Source organism: Phodopus roborovskii, unplaced genomic scaffold (genome assembly GCF_943737965.1).
Source record: "Phodopus roborovskii unplaced genomic scaffold, PHOROB, whole genome shotgun sequence".
NCBI classification, from domain to species: Eukaryota; Metazoa; Chordata; class Mammalia; order Rodentia; family Cricetidae; genus Phodopus; species Phodopus roborovskii.
In genome coordinates, this window is record NW_026125295.1 from 14,611,565 (window position 1) to 14,633,729 (window position 22,165).

The following is a 22,165-nucleotide window of genomic DNA, read 5'->3' on the forward strand; positions in this document are numbered from 1 at the left end:
CCACAGCATTTCTAGTTGTTCACTCTGCCCCAGGAGTAGACTCCATAAAGGCCACATCAGACCTGGGCCTTCCCTAGCAGAGTCCTTAGTGAGATGACAGAGTTGTAGGAAAGAGCTTCAGTCAAGGAGGGCTTCCTGGAGGTAGGGACCTAAGCTGAAGCTTTGACACTCCGTCCCTTCCCCAGGTCACTGGATATCCTCTGAGCCTTTCCCTTGAATGACCATCAGGTTCCAAGAAGTGTCCCCTGTGTCTCCATTGCTGGTTCCAAGAACCACAGGCCCTGGCAACATTTGCCTGGCATTCTTTCTTAGAACCTACTCAGGTTTCTAGAGTCCCAGGGCAGGGAGAGTTGGAGGTGGAGAATGGAAAGAGATGACTTCTCTACAGAGATGACCCTAATGAATTAGATATTGCGAGGTGGTCCTAGACTGCCAGGCAACGGGGATAAACACACTAAAGTTGGGCATAGGAGGTCAATGAAGTGAAATGGCCTATCTCTGGTCAGCCATGTGGACAGGCCTATGCGTTCTCCCTATTCACAAAGGAAAATGATTGTCTGGGCCCAACACTTCCACTAGCTTTCCATACTCCACTCCCCATTCCACTAGCCTGGTTTCTAGAGGGCTAATCCACAGAGAACTGGCTCAGCCTTCCCATGGCCTTGGAGGAGGCCTTCATCAGAGAACATCTAGACAAACAGACAAGGGAACAGTATGGCAAGTTCTCAACAGTGAAGCGGATGGGAGCAGGAATTCTGGGGCCTCGAAAGAAAAGTGGCATCTTCACTATGAATCTTATTATGGTGCTGCTTTGCCTGCTTATAACTGAGTAAGCCACCCCTCCAAGTCCCCCAGCAAGTTGGGTAGGTGACTGGAGTTGGAGAGACAGGCCCTGATGGTTGCACAGAGACAGAGTCCAAATTCCCTCAAGGTCAGATGGGCCTCTCGTCTGGGTGTCTTCCACCCACTCCACCTCTGAGCTGGCACCGGGCCTACCCACTCGCCTGGGACCTGCCCGAGCACATTGAGCAACCAGTTCCTGAGAAGCGTGGAAAGCTGTTTGGTTTAAAATTAACTCCCCCGCGCACCCTCCTGCCCGCCCTCCTCAGAGTTCTTGGAAGAGGCGCTTTGCTCTTCCTGGGAAGAGGCCTCTAGCCACAGCTGCTATGGTTCTGGCGAAAATACCTCACCCTGGGTGGGGGCGGAGCGGCCCACTCTATGCCTCCTCTGCCCTCCACAAGCACCCACAGGTAACCTGCTGAGATCCAGGAGAGAAACTGAGGATGGGCAAGTTGCTGGAAAGGGGGTGCTGGTGTGCTCAAAGCTCACACCTCCCCATCCTGATACTGACTGGCTGACTCGAAGGGAAAAGGTACAGACAGGGCTATGCAGAACCAGCCTGAGCACCTTTTGGGTAAGACACAGAGCAAATGGGTCCCACAGACAGCAAACCCAGAATTTTGATGAGAATGTGTGTCTCACAAAGATAAAAACAACCTGCTCAGAGCCACCCAGCTTTGCTTGTTAAAGCTGAGCCTACCCTGTCAATGACAGACTGATGATAGCAAGACCCCAGGGGCACAGGCACCCAAGTGCCAGGGTTAACAGTACACCCTCCCAGGAAGTCTCTTTTCAGGCTACCACAGGAACCATCTCTATCTGGATAGACCTTCATGTCTCTGAGCTTTGAGGCAATGTTTCCCTGAGGACCTCTCTCTTCTACGGCTGGCTCCTCCTACCAAATTGTCCCCTGGAAGGAGCTGAAGAAAACAAAGGAGTGTTAGCCAAGGGGAAAGGTCAGCATGCATGCGAGCATACACGAACACACGAGCACATGCACACAAGCACAGGCATGCACTCACACACACACACACACACACACACACACATAAATGCACACTCACACGCACTTATGAACGCACACACTCATGTGCTCAAGTGGGGAGGGTAAAATGCTTCTTGGGAGGAGGCTGATTGCTGAGAGTCACTTAGAACGCACACAGCCTTGGCCTAACACAGGCTGGAACTGAACACATCTTCAGTGGAAAGGGAGCCCATGTCTAGTGACAGGAAAAGCCTGGTCTGATTTATTAGTGCTAGGGCTGGGAAAGTCCCCAGAGCAGGGTTCTTCCCCAGGAAAGCATTTGCTAGATGCCATGCCCCCTTTCAACCACACCATCAGGATATCTCTGGGGACAGTAAGTTCCTGTGTGGGTGGAACACTCCGGAAGGCTGCCTGGAGGAGTTGTGGTAGCCCCAAGTTTTCCTAGCCTTCAGAGGCTGCCTGCTGTACCCTGGATTCTGCTTGCTTTGATGAGGCTTGGGCTATGGAAACCAGCATCTTTCCACCGAGCAGACAGCTTTTGGCCTCCTTCTGTACTCAGCCTGCTGTATCTCCTGCTCATAGATGAGTATCAGCTTCCATGTACTTGGCTTTCCCCCAGAGCTAGACCCAGTCTCTCTCTACTCACCCTCCAGTCTGCAGTCTGGCCAGAATTAACCCTCCAGGGACCTCCTCTAGCTTGTGTCACAGACATGGATCCTGATGCCCTACAATGGCCACTGGGGTGCCCCCAGTAGGCTGGCGGTGCTGCCCCCACCGAGCCAGAGAGGGGTAGGGAGACCAAGTGTAAGCCTGCCAAGTGTAAAACTGGTCTAACAGGTTGGTGTGAAAAGGGCTGCTCTGGCCTGCCCAAGCTCAGCCTCAGCGAGGTTCTCAGGGCCAGACCCCCTCCCAACACACAGATCCAGACCTTCCTGTCTGCTGGATAGTACTTGATTTCAGGCCCCAGGCCCCTGGCCTTTCACTTCAGGCCTGGCACTCAGGCTAGGAGGGTTTCCATCTGACACTGGCAGCCAGCCAGTCATGGCTTCAACACTATTCAGACACATATAGCTTTGGTCTAACAGGGTCTGCTCAGACAGCAAGTTAGATGCTGGATTTAGATTAAGGGGCCCTCGGGTCCAAAGGAATGCTAGGTGACTCAGTAATCTTGAGTGAAACATCTTAACAAGATACTAACCAGTTAGACCTGCTGACAGGAAATACCTGTGTGGCTTCATAGCACCTGCTCCCCAGCCATTCCAGAGGCAAAGGCCAGAAAGGGACCCCACATAGGACCACTCTCTGGCCCAGTGGAATATTCCAGGGCCCAGCTCCAGCACCCCAACCCCCAAGGCCCTGCTGAACATATTCTGTCTGGCTTCTGAACCTCAGACGTCTAAGGCTTTGGCAGGAGAGTCTTTAGAGACCGGGTAGAGTAGTGGTTACATGAATAAGGTCTAGAGACAAGGCTATGACCCTGAGCTAGCCATTGCCTCTCTTTGAGCCAGTGCTTCTCAAACTTCCTAACACTGCAACCCTTTAATACAGTTCCTCATGTTGTAGTGACCCCCCACCATGAAATTATTTTTGTTACTACTTCATAACTGTAATTTTGTTACCGTTAGGATTTGTAATATAAATATCTGTGTTTTCTGACGGTCTTAGGGGGCCCCTGTGAACCGGTCCTGACTCACAGGTTGAGAGCCATTGCTCTAAGCCATACTCCTTCAGTTGAAAGCAGGGACAACTTCTGTTACTGTGCAGAGCTGGAAGTAAAATTAATGGGGAGTGAGCCACGCCCCAAATTGCCACCCTTCCTTCCTCCAGTTTCCTATGGCACCCCACCCCTCTAAGTTTCCTGTGTCACTGGCCACCTGCTCTGGAGCCCTCATGGAGCCATCCACCTAGGACCCTTCAGAAATGAGCACCAGAGCACAACATGGCCCTGCTCCACCAGGCGCTCCACCAGCTGGAGTGAATCAGCCATGCCCCCTTACCCTCCCAACTCCACCCTGGATTCCAGGTTTGTTTCTGCCTTAGAGCCTTTGTACTGGTTGTTCCCAGGATTTGGGACAGCCCTTCCCCCACGTTATCCACAGGAGTTAATCCCCCCCCCCTTTTGCTCTGGTAGCCAAGGCCACTGCCACCCTACTCAGCACTTTCTCAAACCCCTTTTGCTGCAGGGTGACCCCCACACCTGAGGCCACTCCCCTGCCTTTGCTTTCTTCATCCACTCAAAACTTGCCCATTTGTTCACTTGTTTACAACCTCTCTTGCACTACCCACAAGTCCCATGAGAATGGGGGCCATGTCTGTCTTGTTCCCTGCTGTGTCCCCAGGGCCTTGAGGAAGTCTGGCTCAGTTAGTGGCCAAAGAGCACATGTGAAGAAACTCAATCACTAAAGGGTTACTATTAATTATTATTTGGATATTATGCAGGGTCCCCCCATGTCCACCTCATGGCTCACCCTTCCTCCCCAGCTAGTACCAGCAGGGTTGTCCTTTTTAGTAGCCCAGGGCCATCCAGGGATGATTGCCCTGGCTAGCTGCTTTTTTTCCCTTTCTGTTGGGCTTGGGTCTGGGGTCCAATGACATGTTTTCTGCTGTCCCTATCCCCAGGCAGGCATTGCTAGCCATCGCATATGAAGACTGAAATGTCAGTAGCTGGCAGTCCCTTCTCAGGAAAGAGACCCTGGTTTGAGGTGAGCTGGGGGTGGGGGGGGGGCGCGTTGCCAGGGCTCTCAGCAGCCAGAAGCAGGTGGAGAGAAACAATTCTTCAAGCTGTCCCCATCTCACAGAGCCGCGTGGTGCAGAGGGGCACTTAGGGTGAGTGGGGTCTGTGCTCAGCTCTCTGAGTGGCCTCAGCCAGCCCCGCTCCTGGAATTTGAATCTAGGGTAGTATTTGAACCCCACTCGCATGCCCAGCTCTCATGCAGACATTCGTGTGAAGAATGAGGTTTTCTTTGTTACAGCAGCTGACTGCCCAGGGGGAGGCACCAGATGTGGAAACCCTGCCTCTGGCCCCGATGTACCCACTGCTTTCCCACTAAATGACTCAGATCTGGGGGGTGGAGGGCAACAGGGATTACCTCACACATTTTGGGGACCACAAAGAGGCTGAGACCAAAGTTGAAGAAAAGGCTCTACCAGGGCCATGGCGACACTCGGAAGAGGTGCAACTGTTGGCCCCCACAGTCAGCAAAAGTTTTACCAGCTGCCACCAGCAACCGAGAAGGTGTCAGATCAAAGACATGGGCTTGGACACTACTCCTGGCTTTTAAAAATATCATCCCTCCCTCATCTACCTCTTGTTCACTCTAACCCAATGTCATTCCTTTAAAAAAAAAAAAAAAAGTATTCTATTTAGTGTGTGTGTTTCTGTGTGGGTAGGAGTGCCGAGGCTGGACGATGCAATCAGTTCCATTGGAACTGGGAGCTCTGGTCCTCTGAAACAGTAGCAAACCCCCTTGGCCCCTGAGCCATCTTCCTGGCCCACACAATGCCATTCCTCTTCTTTGACTGTCATGACTGTCTCCTTATCCTCAGTCCTGGGCCTCCTTGATTCTGGTTTATTTATCTTTTTATTTATTTATTTATGCCTCTTCTGTATCGCATCTCATAGTTTCCTGCTCGCAAGCCACCATTGCTGGCCTCTTGTAATTTACAACTTCTAATGTTCTCAGGACTAAGAACATATCTCGAATTGTTTACAGAATAAGGCGTAGATGGCCACGAGCACAGTTTAAAGGGGCTTCCCTGAGAGGTCCTTCACACATGGAGAAAATATCAGGGCCGTAGCAGGATCCCAGCAGCCTAACTATTTCCCGCGTCAGACCATCAACCCTAGATAGCATTTTCATTTTAATTGTGTTTCTGATGTACAAAATCTTGACTAAGAGGAGACAGCCTGAGCAAGAATCCTGACACCCTTCCCCCAGACCAGACCCCACAGCTCATCGGTCACTATCTCTGACTCAAATGATCTACCTGACTGCCTGGGAAGAGCCCTCTAAGGCCTCAAGTCAGGGACTCCTCAGCATACCGCCATGCCTTCGTTCCCACTGCACGTTCTCCTTGCGAGGACTGGCCTGACTTCTGTGGCTCCTTCTAAGTCTCTGCCCTACCTCCGTGCCCACTTGCACTTTGAATGGATATGTCCTCTTCATACACCTCTCAGGCTTAGAGCCCTTCTGCTACCACTTTCTGCATACCTAGCAGTACAGTGGATAGCACCCTGGAAGGCATGCCAGCAGACCATCACTTCCTGTCTCTCATTTCCCAAGGGGAAGGAGGGGGACGGGGACAAGAAAGGCAGCTCTCTGTTACTTGTACCCCTCAGTTCCCTGGCGGAAACTGCTCAGTCATGTAAGGTTCTGAGCTTCAGCTTTTCCAGATGTGAAACTGGATCATGATAATAGGATGAAAGGGAGGCAAACTCTCCACAACTCCAGATGCCCCATGGAAAGCTTCATAAATGGAAGGCATAATTTTATTATCATTATAGAAAAAAATCAGTGGAAGGAAAACTACCAAACTGGTTTTTGTGTTATAATAACTGCTTTATAAAGTCTCCTTAGGTGTATATTTCTCCCTCTCTCACATGCAGGCAACTTCCTGATTTCCTGGGCCGGAAGCAGACACAAAGGAGTTGCTACAGTAGCTCTTAGGCCAGCAATCCCCTTCCTGACCCAGCGTGTGGCCTTCTGCAGGGGCCATGGCACTGGCCTGTGAGGTTAAGTGTGAGCTCTATGTTTCTGGCTCCTGTTTGTCTGGTTACCCAGCCTCTCAAAAGAGGCTAGGAGAAAAGAGAGTGAGCACATCCATGCACAGGGCCAAGGCATTCAGGACTACTTTGGGTCCAACAATACATCTGGGGATGGGGGTCTCCATGGGAAGAACCAGAGCCAGGGATCTTTGAACCACCCAGGCCTAGGGCAGAGAAGTGAAATGGCTCATGCCATTAACCCACCCCCAACCCCCAAAAGAATAAATAAATAAATACTGTATAACTATGTAGTCCCTCAGCCTGGCCTGCTTCCCCACAAGGGGCTGGCCCTACCAAACTCAGTTCCTCTGGCTGATCCTCTCCCAGAAACAAGCTGACTGCTCTATAGATGGGCAGGGGACCTGCCCTACCCAGTAGGTTAAGAGATCAGGGCTGGGAGAACATACAGAGTCTGAGTAACTAGGGCACGCGAGTGAATGGAGGCCTGGGTCCAGCCTCCAGGGTGAGACAAGGACCTGCCTGTCTCACTGAGCTCTGACACACGGCTCACCACAAAGAGCCATGCGGGACCTGGAGGCATCAACCTCAGAGTCGTGTGACAACCCTTCTCCCACCTGCTTTGTTCTTGCTGGCACTTTCTGAGCCAGCTGTATGTATGCAGGGCACCAGGATGAATGAAAAAGGGACAACAGGAACCCAAGTCCAGCTGGGCCCTGTGTCCCCTCCAGGATGTAATTATGTGAGGCAAGGCAGGGTGCCTGACCCAGTCAGAGCTGGAAGGGGTACTGTCGGAGGTAGTCAGCCATGCGCCGGGGCAGCGGTAGGCAGTCCACATCGGCCACCAGGCGGTTGATGACTAGGCGACACAGATGCTGTAAGCTGCGGGCACTGCTCCTTCGCACAAAGGGCTGCACCAGTTTTAAATGCACAGCGGTAGCCATGGGGAGAGGCAGGGCTGAGTCGCCAGGTGCATCTTGTTTAGGCAGAGGCAGGGCTGGGGTGGGAACAGGATCTGGGCTGTCACTCCGGGTGTCAGCAGCACAGGAGGCCACATAGTGCTGCACAAGGCTGACCACATCTGGGAAGGCCAGGATTCGAGGTCTGGACAAGCAGTTGGAGTCCAGTCGGAAGCTAGAATCAGCATACTCAATGCGTACGTTGGTTGGGCCACGGGTGGTTTTGACGGACAGCGTGAACAAGTAGCTGGGGTGGGTGCTATCTCGCACCAGGAATGTGCCCTCTGGCATCTTCTGTAGGTGCTGCCGGGCCTCACTGGCTGTAATTGAACCCCAATACCATCCTAGACAAGTAGAAAGGAGGCCAAGGAACTGATCAGAAAGGAAATTACTTAAGAGCACCAACCCAGGGTAGGTCAAGATGGAGGGGCCCTTCTTCACATTTCCCTGGAGAGGGATGTATCTCTACTATCAGACTTGGGGGCAGGACCACGCTTCCCAAAGCAGATTCAAAATCCAGAGAGCTTAGTTCCTCCACAGACTTCCCAGGACAAGATCTGTCTCTCCCCTGAGACTCACCGGATTCCCGAAGGTAGGAGAAAGTCTTGGCTATACACAGCAGGTCCTCCTCAGGGTCTAGCACCTTTGGTTTGCTCTCTGACTGGACAGGGGTCTCCTCTGCCACCTCCTCTGGGAATGCCCCAGTGGGCAAGGGCTGCATGGCTGGCCCAGGCAGCTCCAGAGACTGGGCCCACAGAGGCCGCTGCCCAGTTTGCTCCACAGCCAGCAAAGGACAAGATCTAAAGTGGGCAGATAGGTGACAGAGGTCTCACATAGTCTCCATTTTTAGAAGAGTTCTTTGATTGCTTCCCTCCAATATACAGATTTTTTTTTTTTTTTTAAACAAAACAGCCAGGCGTTGGTGGCACACTCCTTTAACCCCAGCACTCAGGAGGTAGAGGCAGGTGGACCTCTGTGAGTTCAAGGCCAGCCTGGTCTACAAGAGCTAGTTCTAAGACAACAGAAAAACCCTGTCTTGAAAGACCAATAAAGAAAGCAAGGAAGAAAGGAAAAAACAAAACAGGATCTTATTATGTAGCCTTGGCTAGCCTGTAATTTGTTTAGACCAGGCTGGCCTCACACTCTCAGAAATCCACCTGCTTGGCTCCCAAATGCTGGGATTGAAGGAATAAGCCAGTACACCCAGCTCATATAAACAGATCCTTCTTGTTTTTTGGAGTGCTGGAAATTGACCTCAGAGGCTCACACATGCTAAGCAAGTTGCTCTACCACTGATCTATATAAACCCATACCCCCAGCTTCACAGAACCCATTCTCAAAAGATTCTTTCCTACTCTCCCGTGTTTACTATATACAAATCAACCCTCAACTTGTTTCACCAAAAATCACAGGCCATCCCCCATGGGCACTTTCAGCGTTCCTACCACAGGATGGGGAACCTGCCAACACAAAAGCTATCTCCACTTGTGCTCTGACCGAGGTAGCCTGTCAAATGGCACTGTATCTGGTAGAGTCACAGAATGAATGAGGGTAGGATCCCCAGGGAGACCTCAAGATTATAGGAGAAAGCCTAAGATTACATGGTAGCTTCCTGTCAATCTGTTGGGGGTGGGGACCTCAGTCTACACTGGCTAGGACTTCAAGACTTAGACAAGCTCCTACCAATACCAGCTGGATCCCTATCCTGGGCTTTGCTTCTCCCAGCTGAGAAGAGACAGTGGCCTCTAAAGGCATAGGCAACTCTCATGTCTCATAACTATGAGCTCCCACTAAAGGACAGAAAACTCAGCCCACATTCCAGACTCCACCCTGTTGAGTCAGCTCTGCTATGTTGTATGAAGTTGTGGGCGGTTTGTGCCTCTCTGGGTTGCAGTTTTCCCTCCTTCCAGATGAGGGCCTACTTGCCCTGAGGGGGTTGGCAATATTGGAGAGCTGGGGTTAGAGGACCTCAGAAGGCTGAAATCCCAGGGGAAGCCCACCCAGGTGGTGATTCAGGGGCCCTGCTTCCTGAGAAAGGAATCGTTGGCTCGCTCTCATTTCTAATACAATATGTCCCCGGGCCTCAGTTCTGTGTCTAGGCCTCTGTTGGATCTGAGGAACTCAAGATAATGAATCCATAGGCTCTGCCTACACTTGCTGGGGAAGGGACCCTGTATCAGGTATTGCTTGTAAACAACAAGGGCAGTTAATAGCTGGTGGCTGTCAGCAGGAACAGAAGCCAGACCTGACAGTGTAAGTGGTGTTTAGAAGGTCATGGTCCTGTCGCCACTCATGAGAAGGGGTGACTGGCTCTGCCTGCCAAGGGATTTTCCACACTCAAACAATCTGAATGTGCTGTGAGAGCTCTGGAAACCCACTTAGTGAGCTAGGAGCAGAATTTTGAGGTGACCTGCCTGCTGGGGCTCATAGCCTGATTCAGGTACCCTCTGAGAGTATGTGGGCAGCTAGCCAGTCATTCCACAGCCTCTGTGGTAAGCATAACCAGACAGCTTAGTGACTGAGGCCGCTAGCACAGGTCCCACATGTGAGTAGTAGGCAACTCTGGGGCTGGTATGCTGTCTGGGTGTGGAATGTCTCTGTCAATCCCCACAGGTTACTGGGGAGAAACCACATATCTAGGTAGGGCTGTGTCTACCGCTGTGCCATTGTGGTGATGGAGGGTGTTAGGGCTGGTGTCTTCCATGGACCTGTGTGTGCATGTCTTGGAGTCTAGCCAGAAGCCCCTGCCCGAGACTGCATGCCGGTGAGATGAAGGAGGCCTAGGGAGGTGGGTTACACACACATCTGCTAAAGATCTCATTTCCATAATACCCAACAAGGTCCTGAGGGCCCCAGGGGCCGTCAGTGAAGTCAAAGTCAAAGAGGCTGTTGGGACCCAGAATGGAGGAGGGGGTACCCAAGAAGGCAGGCAGTGTGTGGGTCTGCTGAGGACCCCAAAGTTTAGGGAATGGAGGAACATGGTAGGAACCACCAGTCTTCCCAGCACCTCCATGTCCTCTTCCTGTGATCTGGGACTTCTCGAGCAAGGGCACTTCAGCCTAGCCTCCCCTCCCCTCTCTCCCTTGGCACCGTCTCCAAGTCAGTTATAACAACTGCTGCGGGACCACCCAGCTCTCCCTGGGCGTGTAATGTCCACCTATGTTATTTCCTTTCAGCGTTTCCTGAATTACTGACTGGCCAGTGACTTAAGGGGATGCTGAAACAGTGTGAACAAGTGTGCCAAGAAAACTCCGCTGAGTTTGTCTTCCCAAAGCCTCACTCCCACCACAGTCCCATATTCCATGTCTTTGGGGAACCTTGGAGAAGGTAGGCTAAAGTTTTTGTCACCTCTGGGCTAAAGAGGTGTGGGGGGTGCTACTAAGGGTGTTGGTTATCAGGTGCCAGCCTTGGGAGAGTCAAAGACTTCAGGCTGGCTTCCCAGGAAGAATCTAACCGCTGACCTGGCACAGAGGAACGGACACCTGAACAGAAAATGGGGCTAGCTCAAGGTCACCGATAAGTAGGAATCCGGATGGCTGGGTAAGCTCTGGGCTCACAAAGGTCTAGACTGGTGAGCTCCATCCTGGGGGACCTCTTATAGTTGGCGCCAGGGAGATCTCAGGAATGGGGGCTTCTCCCACTGCTTGCCAACCCCGTTTCCCTATCCATACTGTGTGTTTGTGTGTGTGTGGGGGGGGGATCCTAGACGCACCTCTTGAGTTCCTCTCACACTTCATCACTTCCAACCGGTCAAGCCCTCCCAAACCCCGCAGCTAGCTCGAGGCCCGTGATTTCCCGTGCTTCCCGCATGGGGCACGGGCAGGGAGAGAGCTGTGCTTACCCCTGTACGCAAAGGACCATATCCCAGAGGCAAGGGCGGCTCGAGAGTCGGGACTCGGCGGGACCGGAGCAGAAGGGAGCCAGTGGGTGTCGAGGGCACGAAGGTCAAGGTCCCGGGGCGCACAGGAGACGAGCAGGGACTGAAAGGCTGTAGAGCTAGCAGCCTGGAAGGACGAGGGGGACGGGCCGGACAGGAGGGAGGGGCGGGGCCAGGCGCCTCCTAATCTTTTGTTCGCTGCGTCCCAGCCCTTCCCGGAAGCCGCATCTTCCTAGAACCGCAGGCTTTGTGGCGGTCGGGAGGGGAACAGGGGCGCTGGCGTCCGGGGATCTGGACTGCGAAAGGAAACACCTTTGACAGGTTTCCAAGAACTTTCCAGGAAAATTGGGCGGGCGTTCCTCGAGCTGACCAATCGTAGCGCTGGAGGTGGAGCCGAGCAGTTGGACGGGCCAATTGAAGTGCGTGGACCCTGGACTGACGTGAACGAGTAAGGCGGGACCTAGAGCTCGGTAGGGAGAAGACTGGGTTGGGGGCAAGTTAAGAAAGAACAACGGTGCGACTCCCGCAACTTGAGGCCAGGATGCCTTCCTTTCCTCTGCTTCTTTGGGGATGGGTGCGCTTATCTCCCCTGCGCGGGGGCAGGGTCTGGGCCAGTCTTCCTAGCTAGCCGCTCCTAGGGCTCCTTATTGGGTCTCACAGTGTGGAGCTGCCAGGAGTTGGGGGTATGGTGTGAGATCTGGAGAGAGACTTAGGGAAAGGCGTGGAGTGCATAGGGGGCTCGAGGAAATTGTCAGGTCTGCTATGATCACCACAGCTAGAAGGATTCAGGCTACATCTGATCTTTTGTATCAAATGAATCCATCCCATCTGTGCCTGATCTCTGAGTGGGTCTCCAGTCGTGGAAATCCCACAGAGACAGTCCTCTCCTAAATAGCTCAGCTGGTGGCTTTTTTGTTTTGTTTTGTTTTTGTGTGTTTTGCCTTTTTTTTTTTTTTTTTTTTTTTTTTTTTTTTTTGGTTTTTCGAGACAGGGTTTCTCTGTAGCTTTGGAGCCTGTCCTGGAACTAGCTCTGTAGACCAGGCTGGCCTCCAACTCACAGAGATCCACCTGCTTCTGCCTCCCAAGTGTTGGGACTAAAGGTGTGCACCACAAACGCCTGACTAACTTGCTGTGTTTTATTCCCAGTAACTCACCAGGGAGAAAAAAAAAAAAAAATACAGACTGGCCTGGCCTGGAACTCAGTATGTAGGCCAGGCTATCCTAAAACTTCCCAGAACAGGCTTCCAGTGTAAGATTACAGGCTAAGCCACCCTATCCAGTTTACCAAGGGGCAGACTGAAGGACTATAGGGTCTATTGAGAACATCCTCCAAAACCGTGGTCCAGGATATGGGGAGACGAGAGCTGGAGAGCCAGTAGTATCCACGACTTCCATACCCATTACTGCCAAGTATGTGTGCCCTTTCCCTCTCACATGTCACCCCACCCAGCTTCCTCAGAAAGGGTGGCTACAGAATCTTCAGCAGGGATGACAGGTTTCTAGTTGCGTATAGAATCTTGAATAGTAGAGTCTGGGCTTTCCCCAACACAGATAAGGCTCTGGGTGCCCCACCCAAGATAGAGAGCTGATGATAAAACTCTGTGAAATGGAAAGAGTACTTAGTGAAGACCAGAAATGACTCCAAGGGACCCAATTCTCCGTAGCTGCCTTGAAGGGGAAGTTAGACTTCAGGGTAACCCAACCAGGGCTCCCAGAATAGAATAAGAAGCCAGTTTCTTGGAATGTGGGTGGGGTAGAGCTGGAGTATCTAGAGAGCATGGGATCCCTGTATGGCTGCTAACTCTTCAGTAGGAACTGCCTATTGCCACATTGCTATGAAGATAAGATTTCACAGATGTCATGCAACTGTGTGTGTGTGTGCGCGCACGCGTGTGTGTGCATGTGTATGTGTTCACATGTTTGCAGGTGCCACAACACTCATGTGAAACCAGAGGATAACCATGTGAGCCCCAGGGCTCACACTAAGGTTTTCAGGTTTGGTGGCAAGCATCTTGGTCTGCTGGTCTATTTCACTGGCCCCCAGAGCTGTGATTTTGAACTTGGATCTTTATGGTGCCATATATCAAGTACTCTACCCCAAGACTATGTCCCTTCCAGTTCACCGAGACCACTGAGCACTTACCATGTGCTAGACACTCAGCAAATTCCAGTTTTATTTCTCAGTCACAACTACCACAGACAATGCTGTCTTTTTTTGTGTGTAAACTAAGACAGATTACAATGTGCTTAGATCTTACAGCCAGCAAGTAGTGGGTTGGAAGCAAAGCCCTCCAACCTTCCAAATACTTCCTCTCTAGGTCAAAGTAACCTTCAAACTCCTCAGCATCCTTCCAGTCCTCAATCTAGTCTGCATCAGAACACCTGGGTATCCCTTTGAAAGCATCTCCTACAGAGGTCAGGGGTTAGGGCGTCCTGAGCAAACCAGTGTTCACAAGGGGTTTGACTCTTCTGATAGTCTTTTGTGGATTTAACAGTGTTATGCATCTCACCTGTGTGCCTGGAACTGTGGCGTGCCTCTGTTCTGCCCAACTGCCCATCTACTTGCTTCAGTCAAGGTCTGTGAATAACTCTGGCCATTTCCTTGTTGCCTCTCCAGTCCCTGGCTGCGCCCTTTAAATGGGCTCCTCCTCGACTGCTGGGCCCACAATGCCACCTAGTGGCGCCTCTTCAGCCCTCACTAGCCAAATAGCCAGAGAGAGTCCTTTCTAGCATGTTCCAGGCACTGTATGGATTCCGGTCGCTGCAGGACACTTTTGTCTCCCTCCTCCTAGAAAAATCACAAGATGGATAACAAGAATGCACAGCAACATTCCCTCAATGTCTGGTTTCTACCCTTTCACCATAAGCAGGTGCCCTTTCATCAAAAGGCAACTGTGGTGAGGAGCAGCGACCGCCCTCCACCAGGCACTTACTGGATGGTCTGTTTGGCCACTGTCAGCTACTACAAAGGCCACAGTCTCTGTTCCCTTGAACACAACCATTACAAAGGGCTAAGTGGCAGAGTCTGCATGCCTGCTCATGCCCCAGCATCCTATGTCTTACATCTTTTCAACAGTGTGAAAAGGGACATGATTCCAGGTGGTTGCTGCAGCATAAGCATTGAGAAGAAGCTACATATTCTGATTTTCCTGGGTTAAATGAACAGCTGGAAAACCTCATGTGTTTGTATAATCATAGGCATTTACATTTAAGTGTGTGTGTGTGTGTGTGTGTGTGTGTGTGTGTGTGTGTATGCCACAGTGTGAGCATAGAGGTTAGAATGCAACTTTGTGAAGTCTATTTATTCTCTCCTTCCATCTTTGCATAGATCCTAGGGATTGAACCCTGGGCTTATGTAAGAAGTGCACATTTACCCACCGAATCATCTCACCAGCCAGGAAGGGCATTTTTTTTTATGGGACTACTTATTTTCTATACTTCAATGTGGTTTGAACAATTGCAGCAAGCAAATTAGACTTCTATGAGTATAAATGAAGTGTATGGTGGCTCATATCTGTAATTCTAACACCCGAGAGGTTGAGGCAGGAAGATAAGGAGTTGAAGGTTTTTGTCTACTTAGTGAGTTTGATGTCAGCTCGGGCTACACAAGACCCTGTCTCAAAAAATAAATTAAATGCTTTCTAAATGCCCAGGGATGGGTTCGTATGGCATTGTTCTTGGTTCCTATTACTTAAAGGGAAACTTATACAATGTTGGGAGCCTTTGATGTCCTCAAATTCCTTGAGGCACCGACCTCAATTCTCAGATGGAACAGCACATCAACAAAAGGAAAAGTGATGGTTTCTCAGTCATAAATTTGAAGAGGACCGGGGGAAGCTGTTGCTTGCAGCTCGGGCTATGGTTGCCATTGAGAACCCTGCTGATGTCAGCATCCTCTCCTTAGGGAACACTGGCCAGTGAGCCCTGCTGAAGTTTGCTGATGCCACTCCAATTGCTGCTATTTCCCACTTGGCACCTTCACTAACCAGATCCAAGCAGTCTTCAGGGAGCTGTGGCTTCTAGTGCTGACTGAAGGCTGGGCTGACCACCAGCCCCTCACAGAGGCGTCTTATGTCAACCTGCTCACTATTGCTCTGTGTAACACTGATTCTACGCTAGGTGAGCATTGCCATCCCATGCCAACAAAGGAGCTCACTCAGTGTGCCTGATGTGGTGGACGCTGGCCCCGGAGGTACTCTGCATGCATGGCGATATCTCCTGTGAGTGCCTATGGGAGGTTATGCCTGATGTTTACCCAGAGGAGATTGAGAAGGAGGAGCAGGCTGCTGCTGAGAAGGCTGTGACCAAGGACGAATTTCACAGCGAGAGAATGGCACCAGCTCCTAAGGCCATCGTTGCTCTCCAGAGGCGACAGACCTGTCTGAGAGTTGCATGTGCCCTCTGTAACCATCCAGCAGTTCCCTACTAAAGGCTGGAGTGCCCAGCCAGCCCCTGAGGACCGGTCAGCAGCTCCCACAGTGCAGGCCACTGAGTGGTTGGAATCAACCACTGAGTGTTCCTGAGCTGCTCCGCAGGCACCCGAGCAAACAGGAAAAGGTGGGAGGAGAATAAAATTCCTAAAAGCTGAAAAAGACATGAATAATAAACAAAAATTAATAAAATGATTTAACTTAAAAACACAATTATGAGAATTTTAGGGTACTTAAAATCTAGTCCTGTATATGATTATCTATCTGTGTTTCTTGTGTGCATTGTGTGTGTACCAGGCTTTTTCTTTTAGGCCACCAACCAGCTCCCAAATCATGACACAAAGAGTTACGCTTAGTTTTGAATGTCCCTCCTAGTTTAGGCTCCTTGCTGGCTAGCTCTTTTAACTTAACCTCTACCTTTTACCTTGGGGCCTATTACCTTTCTTACTTCTGTATATCTTTCTTTCACTGCTTCCCCGTGTCTGTCTGTCTGTCTGTCTGGCATCTCCCTTGTTTTCCCATTCTTCTCTCATTCATCCTCCCTTGCTTCTTCTCCCACTTATCTTCTCTGTCTTCCAGCCCCACCTATCCTTTCTCTGCCTCGATACTGGCCATTCAGCACTGTATTAGACTAGTCAGGGGCCATAGGCTGGCAAGGTGAAACAAATGTAACACATGTTTTCATAATTAAACATATATCCTTACATTGTTAAACAAATGCAGCGTAAACAAATGTACCATTTACACAGTTAAATTGATATTTTGCAGCATAAACACAAGCAACACATCTGTGCCTAGTTAAAATACTATTCCACAGTAGTGTGAGTGCATGTGTAAGAGTATACTTGCACGTGTGAATGAGTAGAGCAAAGAAGGAAGCATCCTGGGTGGAGGTCATTATTTGAGAGGGTCCAACTTTGAGGCTGTGCTTTGGGATTGAAATGGGGGGGGAAATCTCAGCATCATGTGCTGTAAAAAATGGGGAGCTCCCTTGCTAGTTGCTGGACTCAAGAAAGTCATTTGCCCTCTCTGGTCTTGTGTGTTTTCAGTGTGTCTAAAGGGATGGTAACCTCCATCCCTCCCACACCCTCCCCCCTGTTTCAGTGAGGCCGTGGTGTTCACAGGAAGTGCTCTTATGATTAGCAGAGGCTCTTATCTAGAACTTCTGTTTCACTGGTTGTTGCTACCTTAAATGTTGCCTGGAGGAGACAGGCTGAGCCATCTGCACACAGAGAGTACCCACAAATAGTTGCAGTATTCTTCAGCAACGGGATGCAGTTGTATAGATAGAAGGCCACCAAGTTTCTGTTAGCTAGTTCGCTGATAATTGTGGATGTTAAGCCATGCATATTTGTATGTGCTGTGGTGGGAGGTTTTCAAGGAAACTTATAAATAGAGGTCCTGGTAACTGCAGTTCTGAATATAGCCTGTAGATGGCAGAAGAGTCATTCAGAGGGTCTGCTCGAAAGTGTCAAGGAATCATCACTTGGGGCTCCTCAATTTGTGGGTTGTCGATATGGTTGGAAAATTTGTCACAGGAGACACAGTCCAGATTTCTGTGGCTCTCGCTGAGTTTCCTCCCACGCCCCGACCCCACGAGAGCCTCTGATTCTTCTGTAAAATAAGAGACTTTTGGGAAAACTGGCTCAAGATATCTAGGACAGGCTAAGGTGGACTAAGAATGAACTTGATGTCTAAATGCAGAAAGGGAAATTTCAAAGCTGATAGAGAATTTGCCTCTGGGGTAGGAGAAAGAGTTTAATGTCAAGTTAATCTCTATTTATTTGGTTTTCGAGACAGGGTTTCCCGGTGTAGCCCTGGCTGAACTGGAACTAGCTTTGTAGACCAGGCCCTCCTCTGCCTTCCCAGTGCTGGGATTAAAGGCTTGCATCTTTATAAACACAACGTCACGATGTAGCCTAGGTTAACCTCGAACTCACAATCTTCCTGCCTAAACCTTCTTCGTGCAGGAATTACAAGTTTTCACCATCACGACCAGAGATTTGAAATAGAACTTGAAGCCCAAGCCATAATATGAAAAGTTGATGCACCCGATCAAGATTTCTGATTCAAGAACATCCCAGGTGTGTTCACCCTGCGGCTACGGGCTGCATGCGTTACAGGACATGAATGTGGCCCACAAATTTTGTGGCTGAGAAGTAAGTCGCAAAGTCAAGAGATTGGTCAGGTAGTGTACAGAAAGAAAAGTTGGCTAGTGCTAGATAGGTACCCTAAACCACCAGGGACTGGAGTGGCGAATCAAACAACGTATCACTTCCCCGGGCAGGCTGGCAAAAATTAGGTTGAATTCTAGAACGCTTAGCCACCTGGAAAGTCGAGGATCTAACAAGTCCCTTGGCCGCGTGCAAAAAGAACACGGCACTCAAGAGCCCTTGGAGAAACAAAATGTTGCTGCCGTTACTTGCGCTGTCACTTTTCTAGGTCGCGGATAAAATCCGAGGCTGGTACGGCAGTTGGAGGAGTTTCTACGGGTGTCGCACGCAGGACGCCAGGAAAAGTTACAGCCTCTCCAGGAGGCCACGCCCCCATTTTGTCCGGGCTGGGGGCGGAGCCAGCCAGGGGCTGTGCCCTGGCCAGCCCAGCCCGGACCCGCCTGGCCCTTTAAGGCTGACCTAGCGGGGCCCCAAGTCCGGGTGACGTGCCGGGAAGGGGGGTGGGGGTCACGTGGGCCGCGGGCGGCGAGACTCGGGCCCAGGGCGCCCCTCGGCTCCCGGCTACCCGATCACTATTCCTTGCCCGTCTCGCCTGCAGCATGGCTTCCGTCTAGTGCATTGCTACCAAGTGCGCCTTTGCCAGGTACGCTTTCCCCGGACCCCTGTAAGACCAGCTCTCAGGATCTGGCGCCGAGCTGCTTCCCCACTCGACAGGTGCCGGGCTGAGGGATCACCTCCCACCCTGCTGCCCGTAGACACTCTCAGGCAGTTTCCAGCTTGTCTCGGGGCCAGAAGCCCAGTCAGTCTAGTTCTGGAGAAACCAAGGCTGGGGTGTGTCCAAAAACTCCATGTGGGGAGTGACTCTTTCCCTTTCCCTCAGGTGCCTCTGGACGCGCCAGGCTGGGGCTACCTCCGAGCGCCCCGTGGGGGCCATGGATGGCGAGGCAGCAGGGGAAAAGGGGAGTCTTGTGCCCCCGCCAGGTGCACTAGAAGGGCCCACCTTGGGCGGTGCTCAGGCCCCTGGTGTGCGACGAGAGCCCAAGAAGTACGCGGTGACTGATGACTATCAGTTATCCAAGCAGGTGCTGGGCCTGGGTGTGAACGGCAAGGTGCTGGAGTGCTACCATCGGCGCACTGGGCAGAAGTGTGCCTTGAAGGTTAGTGACCCTAATCTCTCTGAGGGCTGAGGTGACATGGAGGGTCTAACAGTAGATACCAGTGGGTGTATGTTCGGATCCTCTATTAAGCATCTACACTTAGCATCATACTCTTCCTCTAAGATCAGACTCATGGTCCTTCCAGCCTCACACTTGGGGAAACAGAGGCTCAACCTACCCAAGCTCTGGGTGTGTCCCAGAGAACAAGGGGAGGAGCCATTGTGAGTAGAGCTGCTGTACTCGGAAGGTGGGAGGGAGAGGCTGTATGCTGTGGTTCTGGCTTGGGCTATGTGTTCAGGCCCAAGTGGGGCTCTTTCTGCTTGGCTCCCCCCCCCCACCCTTCCGCTAAGTAGCTCCTGCTATGGTGATGGGTCTAAGTTTCCCTCTATCTACCCGAGGCTGAGCCCCCAAGGCTCAGAGTGGCCTGCTTCCTCCTCATTGCCTCTGCCTGCTTAGGCTGGACTGCGAGCCTCTTAGAGCCAGTTGGGGGGGGGCAATGGCCGATGCCCATCACACTTTAGGGTGCTCTTTGACTACTGGGCTCTTGATGAATTATTGTGGGCCAGCTCTGCTCCTAGGCTGACCCACACTGGACAAATGATGGGCAGCCATTTATTCACGTGGTACTCAAGGTTCCCTAGAGGCCTGGCACACTGATGTAGGTGGACTGGGGGAAATGGCTTGGAATAGCTGATTTCTGGATCTGGCTCCAGACACCCAGTTCCAGCCCAAGAACCCCACCCCTACTCATGTCCCCACCCCACCCCTATCCCACTCCTCCAGAATCCCATGAATCGCCTGTCACTGGGAACCTAGCCCAGACAGAGGTAAAGTTATTGGCACCTGGATGGTACAGCATGGAGGACAGTGACTCTTGGGAGTCCGTTTAGTAAAGAAAGGTCTGTTTCACAAGTTGGCAGCAGGAGCCAGAGTGCAGAGTCCTATAGATGTGGCTGTAATCTCTACCTTGTGTGTGCCAGCTCTGTGACCTTGGGTGATACCTTGGATGGTTGTAGTTGAGTCTCTGACTTTGTTCGGGCAGAAAGAACAGGAATTGGTGCGAACATGAATTGAGATGAATCATGCAGGGCTTACTTGAGGCCCACGATCTACAGGCATTTGAGTGAGGGCCCAGGTCCCATTCTTTGTCTTTCTCTGGTGTATGGGAGGGGGAGGGAGAGGGGGTCGTCCCCCAAGAAGGACTCTGGAGGAAGGTGGCTCAAGGGCAGGGTAAGGACTGACCTGGGAGCTGGGACCTAGGCACAGTTTCTTTATCCACGGACACACTAGAGCTTTGAGGTTCCAGGATGGGGGTATTCTGAGTCCTTCTGGGCTTTTCTTTTCTTCTTTTCTTTTTCTTTTTCTGTTTGTTTTTCAAGACAGGGTTTCTCTGTAGCTTTGAAGTCTGGCCTGGAACTCACTCTGTAGACCAGGCTGGCTTCAAACTCATAGAGATCCACCTGCCTCTGCCTCCTGAGTGCTGGAACTAAAGGCATGTGCCACCACCGCCCGGCATAGGTGGCTTTTCTAATGGCTGATCCATAAGGAGATGAAACCCGAGTCTCTGTGTTCTCCCTTGCTACTGTCTGAACTAGGAGGCAGTCTGGGAGAGGGTGTAAGTGGTTGATTGAGGCCAGAGACTCTCTTCTCAGGTCCAAGGCTTTGACCCTGAGAGGTGAGCCTGGGGGCTCTGACTCCTGGGATTCAGATATTGTGAGCAAGGCAGGGATGGAGTGGGAGTTCCAAGTCTGTGGCCCAGGCAGTTCTAGGTTTGAGCATGGCTGGTCCTGCAGCTCTCCCAGAGATGATGTGATGACTAGGAACTGGAGGGACTTGGGACTGCCGCAGCTCCACTCCAGCTCCTGTTTTGGGGCCCTAGTGTTCTCGATGTCCTGGTCTGGGGACAGAGATGAGATGTGACCCTCACCACAATTCTTTCTGATCTTGGCTCCTACCCTCAAAAAGAGGCCGGTGTAATCTCTGGCTCAGTGACTGAGTACACATTGTTTTAGTGGCTTGGCCTTGGTGGTGGGAGGGTGGCATCTTCTCACTCATAATTTCTGTCCTCTGCTCAGGAAAGCAAGGACATATTGGGGGCCTCAGCATAGTGGCAGGCCTGGGCCTGGGGAGCTCAGCCAGCCCTGGAGTGGGCCCTAACCCTCTACCCAGCCGTTCTCTAGCTCAGCCCGGGGGTGGGGGTAGGGGTGGTCATGGGCTCTGTGTCTTTGTGCCTTCTTAGAGAGGTGCCTCAGTTTGTTAGGCTGTCCCGTTCTCACCCTGTACCCTGAATTTAGTCAAGCCATCAATTTTTTATGCTCATCTTTAGGCTTTGTTGCCTGGGCGGTCAGAAGGTACCTAGCAGGAAGCCTAAATGCTGTAGGCACTCATGAAACAGGAAGAGTGTGGTCATTGTCCCAGTAGCTGCGACCATTCGACCATTCGTAAGGCCTTAGAGGGGCAGGCCCTCCCCCTCTTCCCCTTTCTCTCTGCCGCTGACCACTGGCTTCTTCTGGTTTGGCCTCATGCACAGCAAGGCCTCTCTCCCCAGCCCAGCTTCTGTGACCAGTAGAGCTTTCGGTTGTACCCCGAACACTTATGCTGTGCTGTTGGAACTAGAGAGTGGGGTGCCTCGGGGAGTACAGTCTTCCTACTCCCCCTGCTGACATCTTGTGCTCCTTCCTAGGCCTAATTGATTAAAAGCAGATGTGATCCAGGCACTTAGTGCCCGCAAGTGAAAATAACAGAAGGGCCTGGGGAGGCACTGGGGGAGAGGCAGGGGCCTTTTTCTGCTCCTGATGCTAGACAACACTAGAACCTTCCCTTCCGATCACCATGGCCTGTTGGATCCCCTCTGGGTTCTAGTGCCTGGTCTTCTCTTCTTTGCTAAAGAGAACGGAATGCTGGGGTGGGCTATCTCCTGTCGTCTTCCAGGTGGGGTCTCTACAATGAACATCCTCCTCCCAGGGAGTGGCTGGCCACCTCACCCTGAACAGTTCTTTTTCCATGTGTGCGGATGGCTG

General features: G+C 51.5%; 2 protein-coding genes and 1 pseudogene across 2 annotated transcripts in view; 2 read left to right on the forward strand and 1 right to left on the reverse strand.

Moving 5' to 3' along the window:
• Window positions 1–6,296: 6,296 nt before the first annotated feature.
• Window positions 6,297–11,687, reverse strand: Cish (cytokine inducible SH2 containing protein). The gene is made up of 3 exons (XM_051205119.1): window positions 11,349–11,687; window positions 8,087–8,307; window positions 6,297–7,851 (listed from the first exon to the last, which is right to left on the reverse strand). The coding sequence occupies exons 1-3, from the start codon at window positions 11,366–11,368 to the stop codon at window positions 7,319–7,321; spliced, it is 774 nt and encodes a 257-aa protein (XP_051061076.1). The 5' UTR covers window positions 11,369–11,687; the 3' UTR covers window positions 6,297–7,318.
• A 2,501-nt stretch (window positions 11,688–14,188) lies between these two features.
• Window positions 14,189–15,953, forward strand: LOC127213176 (40S ribosomal protein SA-like; annotated as a pseudogene).
• Window positions 15,954–18,464: 2,511 nt separating this feature from the next.
• Mapkapk3 (MAPK activated protein kinase 3) overlaps window positions 18,465–22,165 on the forward strand; it is a 32,687-nt gene continuing 28,986 nt past the window's right edge. The window contains exons 1-2 of the mRNA XM_051205129.1: window positions 18,465–18,631; window positions 18,869–19,145. Coding sequence (XP_051061086.1) covers window positions 18,921–19,145 — 225 coding nt within the window. The 5' untranslated portion in view covers window positions 18,465–18,631; window positions 18,869–18,920. The remainder of the gene's footprint in view (window positions 18,632–18,868; window positions 19,146–22,165) is intronic.

Bases quoted from the DNA above. Each gene is read 5' to 3' on its own strand.
- Cish (XM_051205119.1), bottom strand. From the start codon at position 11,368: ATGGTCCTTTGCGTACAGGG. The intron at 8,308-11,348 runs GTAAGCACAGCT...TGCCCACTTTAG, and splicing joins ATGGTCCTTTGCGTACAGGG to ATCTTGTCCTTTGCTGGCTG. The intron at 7,852-8,086 runs GTGAGTCTCAGG...CTACTTGTCTAG, and splicing joins CTCCTACCTTCGGGAATCCG to GATGGTATTGGGGTTCAATT.